Source organism: Buteo buteo, chromosome 22 (genome assembly GCF_964188355.1).
Source record: "Buteo buteo chromosome 22, bButBut1.hap1.1, whole genome shotgun sequence".
NCBI classification, from domain to species: Eukaryota; Metazoa; Chordata; class Aves; order Accipitriformes; family Accipitridae; genus Buteo; species Buteo buteo.
Window position 1 is genome coordinate 1,142,219 of NC_134192.1, and position 8,673 is coordinate 1,150,891.

The 8,673-nt window shown below is 57.9% G+C and overlaps 1 protein-coding gene across 1 annotated transcript; it reads left to right on the plus strand.

Annotated features, from left to right (window-relative positions):
• The first annotated feature begins 4,836 nt into the window (after nt 1-4,836).
• LOC142043124 (brain-specific homeobox/POU domain protein 3) lies at nt 4,837-6,831 on the plus strand. The gene is made up of 2 exons (XM_075053907.1): nt 4,837-5,052; nt 5,698-6,831. Exons 1-2 carry the CDS (start codon nt 4,837-4,839, stop codon nt 6,601-6,603), a joined length of 1,122 nt encoding a protein of 373 aa, XP_074910008.1. The 3' UTR covers nt 6,604-6,831.
• The last annotated feature ends 1,842 nt before the right edge of the window (nt 6,832-8,673 follow it).

An 8,673-nucleotide genomic window follows, 5' to 3' on the forward strand; every position in this document is an offset into this window, starting at 1 on the left:
TATTTGGGGCTGAAATTAAGTGAAAGCCTAAAATGTCCAGTGCACTAGAAATTCACCATTTTTTGCTATTTCCAGCTGCCCAGGCCCTGGGAAGGACCACAAGGAAAGGGGGGGGGGGAGAAGGGTCCTCTTACCTGTCCCGCTGACCAGGTGGGGGGCCACCCTCCATGCACTGATTTCCTGATCTCCACATCACCCCACGCACCATTTTCCAGGAGCAGTCCTGACGGTCAGTCCGTACAGGTGGGTAGCCGTCCCCTAATGTCTCTACCCACACTTTGGGGTGACACCCACCCTCGGCTGCCCACCAGCATCATCACCTTTACCAGCCTGCTGCTGGAAAATGTCTCTGAGCTGGCACAGAGTGAGCGTGGGACAGCTGAGCCGGACCTGCGCCGATGAGAAGAAAGTGGCAGCGGTCACCTGGGGACAGAGCCATTTCCAGCCAACCCAGCTGTCTGCCAGGGAAGGGCCCCTGCGCTCCACCGTTCTGCAGAAAGCCGTGTCCCTTTTCCGCCGGATCCTCTCCTGGAGACCTGGAAAGCCATGTGCCCTCTGCTCCGTGTTACGCTGGAAGCTGTTAATCGCTGCCAGTGGGTTTAATTGGTAGCTAGAACACACAGACCCCATTAAAGCCCACGAGGGTGCCAAGGGCTCTCATTCAGGCACAAATGAAGGAGCAATCAAACCCACTTAGGTAATAAAAACAGCTGGAGTCTGGAGGCAACTGCCTGAGGCATCAAACCACATGGCAGGCAGGACAACCCTCTAAAAAGTCTGCATTGACTTATCCTTTGATTGAAAACATGGGGATTAGGCAGAGTGTTGCAAGATTTTATTGGTTAGAGGCAGGAAGCCAGACCAAGAAATTATGGGTCATCTTCAAAAAAACAACAGAGATACGGAGCTTCTTGAGCACAGACCTTGCTGGAGAGCATCTCCAAGAATATTTTTCCAGTGGGAATGACAAACGAGAGCATCTAATGCACTGGCTGTAGATGTCATAATACCCACAATATCCCTGGCCCATTTTGCTAGTTTTTCGTGCCATGGCAGATAACCACAACATCTGATCATCACAAGGAGCAACAATAACATGAAGAGCCTTCTAGCTCTTCATTTCTGCATAGGGATTTATCTCAGAAAGGGTTCCCAAAGCCACCAGCCAGGCTGGGGTGTCAGCTCTTGGCCTGGAAGCTGGGCTCCCCCCAGAAGGAATTTGTTTTCAAAAGATTCAGATCATGAGGCTTTGTATTCAGTGTTTTTATTTGGTTCTAATAGGAGAGATCCTGACTCACCTTTCTTTTATCCTGATTCTAGTGAAATACCTCCTGCTTCACAAGAGTTGCTGATATGAATGGGTAAGAGGGGTGTATGGACTTTGCATTTACGGAGCAATTAGGGAGGAAAGCTAGTATATACATGAAGAGTCTACAGTGAGCGTTGCAGAGCTGCCCCACGTTGCTCAAGAAAGCCATAGCTGAGCATTGGCAGTCACCTGAAACTTTGGCCCATTCCTTGCAAAGTACACTCTCAAGATTCAGAAGTGCAAAGGGCTAAAGAAACAACCAGCACACCATTGCTGTGCAAGTAGTTTAGATGTTAGTTATTATCGCTGTTGTAGAAACTTTCCTCCTTGTTTGGTGTTTTGCACACCCTGGTTGTAAGGCACCCGGTTTTCCCTACGCAGGAGGAACCTGGTAACTCCTGAATAAATCCAGAGGCTTTGAGGCAGGTGATATGGAGGGCACCTGCTCTCTTCCTTGCTGGGGCCAGCCCACAAATCCATGAAGGAGCTGCTAGGAGGACAGGTTCATCCATGGAATAGAGCTGGGAGGGGGTTCCTGCTGTCACCATGGAGCCCCACTGTGTCCCTGCTTGTGCATGCCTGTGTCCCTGGTTCAGAGTGTGCAGAGGTGTGTTCGGGGATCCCACCCTGAGTGTCTCTTGCTCAAAAAGGTCATTGCCAAGATAAAGCAAATCCAGGGCAGGATGCTCAGGGATGTGATGAGAAGAGACTCAAAGGGTGAAGACTTGGCTGTTTGGAAAAGAGGTCTGCTAAACTCTGATACACAGGGGAATGAAAGGGCGGGAATGCCATTTACTTCATCTGCTTCTTATCTAATTTTCCTAGATGAACACCCAAGTCCCAAGGCTAGTTGGGTCTTTGGGTTGGCCTGAGACAGCTGTTCCGCTGCTTCAGCAGTTGTTTCAGTGGTCGCAAGCGTGGAAAATGAGATCGGAAATGGCTTCGTGCACTGGAAAAGGTATTTCTGTGCTTCCTGCTGAGCTCGCTAGCCTTGTGCGGTCCTCGGGGTCTGAGTTCCTTCAGGTCCTGAGCTTCCTGGAGGTGTGGAAAACCAGCTGCTGAGCCCCTTGAAGAGGAGACTCTCGTCTGATTTCCCCCTGCTCCAGCTGACTCTTTGAGTGATGTGCAGAAGAGGAGGGTGCCCAGGCCTAATCCCAGAGTCCCCAACCTCCCAGGCACATTCCGGGGCAAAGTCTGGAGTCAGTTCCTTGCAGCAAAATGCAGCTTGGCACAAGGTTTGCTTCCTTGGGGAGAGTCAAATCCAGGGCTAGGAACTGAACCGCTCTCTGCAACCTTCCTTCTCTGAGCTGCTGAAGTGCAGAGAGTGAGGAGAAAGGAGGTAGAGGAGTCACCAAGAAGAGCCCAGGAAAAGAAATTATGAAATACCCTGTCAAAAGCTTCTGGCTGTCATGAGAGAGTTAACAAATCCAGGCGCTGTCAGCTGAAGGGGAGAGAAAGTGCCTGGGCCCACTGCAGAGCTCCCAGGAGGGACAATTCCCCTTTGCAATAATTCTGCCTGAGTCTCCGTTGCACAGAAAGCTTCCAGTGAACCTCGCTGGCAGCCGCTCTCCTCTGCCCATCACCTGATGCTGCAGTCTCTCCGCAAGCAGCAGAGGGGAGACCGTGACTCAGAGAGCTGTGCTGGTAGAAAGCAGAAGGGGAAGAAGCTTCAGAGCTCCTGCCTGCTCTTGCCTGTGGATAGTCGGAGCATCAGCATGTTGGCTGGTCACACTGCTGGTCCTGGTGGCCTCTGGCACGTGTAGGATGCTTTAGTGAATGGGAAGGTCTGCCTGGACCGTGGCGTGCAGGCACTGGCCATTGACCCTCTCCTCTCTCTCAGGCCACCAGGGAGAGGGCTCTCCTGGCAGCACCATAGTGCTGATGCAGTTCTTGCCCCAAGGAGACTACTCCGGAGTCAGGATTCAGGCCCCCACGGCCTCTCCTCCATCCCGCTGCGCACGCAATGTGCTATGCGGGTCTAGTTTAGGGACCTTCTCGCTGCAGAAGCATTGCAGTTTGGTGGCCATGCCTGAATCTGGGCAGCAACACACATGGTGATGGTTGCTTTCAAAGCCTCCTGTGACTGGATGTGACCTTTCCCCCTGCACGTCCAGAGCCAAAGAACCATCTTTCAGGGGACGCTTCAGCCTCTCAGGTAAGGCTGCGGTTAGGTCAGGATTTTGGGACTCTTGCTGACACTGTCTGACCCAAGGTGCCCAGCAGGATCCCCATGAGAAGGGACGTCTCCGAGGATGCCGTGCGCAGGCTCTGTAGAGAAGAGGGCGAGTGGGAAAGGGGCCAGGAAAACTGATACTAACCCTGACTCCTAAAACACCTGCACTGTGTATAATCGTCCTTACACGCGTTGCTGGGGCTGGATTTTCCAGGCTGCATAAACACCCACCGTTCCCTTGAGAAGGCATTTGCTCCGAGCATGACCAAGCACCCTCCTATCCTCCATCAACCCCATGGCCGCCGTCCCTTCTCTCCAGCAGGCCCTGGGGTTCCCCCTCCAGCAGTCCCCTGCTCTGGGCTGAGAGTGCTGCTGCCTGTCACGTTTCTCCTGCTCCTTTCGGCAGGGCTGGGAGCAGCCGGGGGGGCTGCAAAGCCCCCCCCAATCCAGCATGCAACCACCAAAGTTCACCTCCACACTTTTTTTGCAGCGACAGGATCTGGCTTGGTGGCAGGGAGGGAGGAGAGGGAGGGAAGTGCCATGGGCAGCAGGCTGCGTGGGAATTCGTATGGATGGGTTAGTCCGGAGACAGAGACCGTTGGGCAGAGACAGGCAGCGATGGGCTGGAGAGGATGGAGGGGTTGCAGAGAGACAGACAGACAGACAGACAGACGTGGAGCCCGTGGGACGCTGCACTGACAGGAGGGTTTGGGTAATCGAGCCGGGTAGCTTCATAGAAACAGGGGAAAGAAAAAAAGAAGTTGTTGAAACTTTTTCCTTATTTCATCGTTCTTACGGTTTTTAACCCGAGGTACTTTTTTCCCTGCAGAGAGAGAGGAGGGGGGGCGGGAAGGCTCCGGCTCACACCCGGGCTCGGGTCTGCTTTGCTCCCCACACACCCCCGGGGGAAACCCAGCCCGGAGCTGCGGGCAGGGGCCGGGCAGGGGTCGGGCAGAGCCGGCCGGGAGGACGCCGCCGGGGCCGTACCGTACCGTACCGTACCGTACCGGGCCGGGCCGGGCCCCGGGGCTGCTCGACGGCGGCCGTCCGGGGGCAGGAGCGGGTCCCGGCTCCGGCCCCGCTCGCCCCCCCCCGCGCCCGTGCGGGGCCGGAGGGAGCCCGGAGCGACCCCCCCCCATCCCCATCCCCATCTCCCGTCCCCGCCGGGGGGGGGGGCGCAGCCGTGAGGACCCCCGGGGCTGCGCGGGGGGGCGGGGGGGTGAGTCCCGATTTTTGGGGGGGGGTGTCCAACCCGGGGGGGGGGGTGAGCTCACTGCCCGGGGGGCGGGCGGTGGGAGGTGCCTGCCGAGAGCCGTCCAATAAGCGGGCGGGGGGGCGGGGGGGCCGGGCTATAATGCCATTGATGCCGGGCGGCGGAGCCAGACAATACCGCGCCCCCGGAGCCGGGCTGCCCGGAGCGCCCCTGCCCCTGCCCCGCTCCTCGCCCACCATGATGTCCATGAACAGCAAGCAGGCGTTCAGCATGCACCCCATCCTGCACGAACCCAAGTACCCCCACCTGCACACCAGCTCCGAAGCCATCCGCAGAGCCTGCCTGCCCGCCCCCCAGGTAAGCCGCACCTCGGCGGGGCTCCGCTTTTCCCACCCCTTCCCCCCGGGTGGGTTTTGGGGGGTCCGCACCCTCCCGGACCGCGCTGCCTTCTGCCCTCCCCGACTTACTTCGGCAGCCGACGGGTTCCGTCTGGGTTTGGGTTTCGTTTAGGGTGGTTTTTTTTTTTGGGGGGGGGGGGGTCCCCTCTCTCCTCCAGGGCGGGTGGTCCGGTGGGTTGGGGGCTGTCCCTGCCGCCGAGGGTGCTCGGAGCGGGGAAAGGGGCTGGGGGAGCCGGGGGAAGAGCTGGCGGGTCCGTCCCGGGCTGGGAGAGAGCAGCCGTCTTGCCCAACTCGGCCGTGCCAGCCGGTAGAGCAGAGGCTCTGCGGGACCCCCACCGGCTTCTCCCCCCTCTGCGGCTGCTCTCTTTTTTGGGGAGGTCGCCCCAGAGGGAAGGGTGGGTGCCCGGGATCCGGCACCCTGCTCCTGGCCCTTTTATTTGGGGGGGGGGGGGGGGAGTTGAACTCAGTTCATCTTACCTGTCCCAGGGGCAGAGTGGGATCTCCGTAACGCTGCTTTCCTTTTAATCCTGTCCCGCTCTTTCGGTTTGTTTTTGCTCCCACTGTTATCCTGCCCCCCCCCCCCCCCCCCCCGCCCCAAATCCAGATCCAGGGTAACATTTTTGCGGGCTTTGACGAGACCTTGCTGCGGGGTGCTGAGGCTCTGGCCGCTGTGGATATAGTATCGCAGAAAACCCACCCCTTCAAGCCGGATGCCACCTACCACACCATGAGCAGCGTGTCCTGTACTCCTACCTCGTCCTCCGTCCACCTGCACCACCCGTCCGTGCTGACCACACACCATCCCCACCACCACCACCACCAGCCCTCCCAGGGCCTGGACGGCGAGCTCCTGGACCACCTCAACTCTGCCCTCCCCCTCGGAGGGGTGCCGGGCCCGGACGTGGGCTCCACACCTTCGCACCCTCACTCCCACATGTCGGCTATCAACCACATGGCCCACCACTCCCAACCTATGAACATGTCCCACCCCCACGGCCTCGCTTCCCACGCCGTCATCTCCGGCCCCGAGACGGAGACGGACCCCCGGGAGCTGGAGTCCTTCGCCGAGCGGTTCAAGCAGCGGAGGATCAAGCTGGGGGTGACCCAGGCGGACGTGGGCTCCGCGTTGGCCAACCTGAAGATCCCGGGGGTGGGCTGCCTTAGCCAAAGCACAATCTGCAGGTTTGAGTCCCTCACCTTGTCCCACAACAACATGGTGGCCCTCAAGCCCATCCTAGAAGCGTGGCTGGAGGAGGCCGAGCGGGCCCAGAGGGAGAAAATGACCAAACCTGAGATCTACACGGGGGGTGACAAGAAACGCAAGCGTACCTCCATCGCTGCCCCCGAAAAGCGGTCGCTGGAGGCCTATTTCGCCGTGCAGCCGCGGCCGTCCTCGGAGAAAATCGCCGCCATCGCCGAGAAGTTAGACTTGAAGAAGAACGTGGTGCGGGTCTGGTTTTGCAATCAGAGACAGAAGCAGAAAAGGATGAAATTTTCTGCCACCTACTGAAGAAGGGGTTGGGAGGGCAGTGGTGGGGAGTGCCTGCCTCCCCCCCCGCAACCGGCCCGCTGTGGTCCTGGCCCCCAGCCCCTCCAAAACGGGCAGGGTTTGGGGTTGTTGGCTTTTTTTTTTTGTTTGTTTAAAAAAAAAATTGGGGGGAAAAAAAGGAAAAATAAACCTAAAAAAGGGAAACCTGCCCAAAGCGAAGTGAACAGTTTGGTGCCTGCTCCTCACCCCCGGGCGAAGTGGCTGTGCTGTTATGACTGATACAGACTGCTTTTGTAGATAAAACTGGAAAAAAAGATGGAGAAAAAAGAAAAGACAAAACGAAAGGCCTAGGGGGGAGTTTTGGGGTGCTCGGAGTCAGGGCAGCAGCAGCGAGAGCCCGGCAGGTCTTTGTTGCAGCCCCCTTGCCCCTTCCCGGCTCAGCCGGGCAGGTGGGGGCCGTGGTGCCCAGTCCTCCTCTTCTAAAAAATTTTAAAAAGGAAAAAAAAAAAAAAAAAAGAAACAAATAAGAAAGAAAACGAGCTCGAAGCCGCCCCGGACGGCTGTAAATACGGAGGTGCCGGCCCGTGCTCCCCGCGCTCGCTGCCAGGGTCCCCATGCACACACACGCACACACACGCACTTGCATGGTTTTGTTCGCTCTCCCCTGTCCCCCAGCAAACCCATCGCATTTTTGCAATAACGTTTCTGTTTCTACCTCATCGGCTAAATTACAAAAACAGGAAAAAAAAAAAAAAAAGGATTAAAAAAAAAGAGAAAAGAATAAAAGAAAGAAAGAAAAAAAATAATTTGGCACGTCCCTGGAGTCACCGTTTGTTCGGGGAAAAATGGAGATTTATTTTGCTTTGGTTTCACTCAAACTGTTCGATATCCGTATGATTTCACTGTTAAAAAAAAAAAAAAGACAAAAACCCCTACGCTTCGACAATCAAGTCATTCGGGCTCACAGGAGCGGCGCGGCCGCGGCGGGACCGGCCCGGGGCAGCGGGGATGCCCGGGCAGCCCCGGCCCCGGCCCTCCGCGGGGGCGGCTGCCTTTGCAAATAGGGAACTCTGCACTTTCTAAGGCAAGAATACTCTTTTTTTTTTTTTTTTTTGCTTTGCATATTTAATAGAGAAATTTGCCTCCGTTTCCTTTTTTTTTTTTTTCTCTCCTTTTAAATTAAACGAGATTTCGTTTCGCTGTGTGTGTGCTGAATGAAATTTGGTGTCTGTGTACGCTGCAGCATTTCAAAATAAATCATGCACGTTTTACCTCACCCTCCTGCCTCCTGGAGTTACTGCGGCCGCCGGGCACGGCTCCGGGGAGACCCCCCCCCTCCGCCCCCCGAAGCCCCTTTTTTCCCTCCAGCCCATCCCCGCCGCCTCCGGCCGCCGGCTCCCGTCGGAGCGTGGGGAAAGAAACGAAACGGGGGGAAAGGCGAGGACGGGAGGGGCAGAGCTGCCCTTCCTCGCCCCGGGAAGGAGCGGGGGGTGTGGGGGGACTCCCCCCGAGCGAACTCCGCCGGGTTTCAGCCCCGCCGGCGGCTCAAGGGGGGGCTGAAGCCGAGGGGGTGTTTTCGCCCTTTTCCCGGCGGAGACCAGCCCAAACTCGGGGTGTTTTGAAGCCCCCACGTGTGGGTCCCGGGGTGGGTTTTACTTTCAAGCCCGGACGATGCTCCCACGGACTAAATTCGTTGGCGGGGATCGGGGGGAGCGCAGCCCGCCCCGGCCGGGTTCTCCCGCAAACGATCGCGGGGACGGGCTGTGCCCCTCGCCCCCCGCTCCGCCTTCCCCGGGGGGGCGGCGGGGGGGTCCCTCCAGGCAGCCTCTGTCACCTCCCCGGCCCTCCCCGGGCTGCGACTTGAGACGGCTGAAAAAGGGATATTTTCCCTCCCGGCTCGGCTCATCCTCGAGTTTCTTCTCCCGCAGCCGCTCGCAACGAAACCTCGCCCGGCACGAACTCCAGCCCCTCGGCAGCGGGGGGGGGGGGGGGGGGCAGCCCCCCGGGCTGTCCCCTCTGTCCCGGGAGGGGGGGCCGTGGATAAAAAGAGGTGATTTTGTTGGTTGGTTGGGTTGGGTTTTTGTTTGTTTG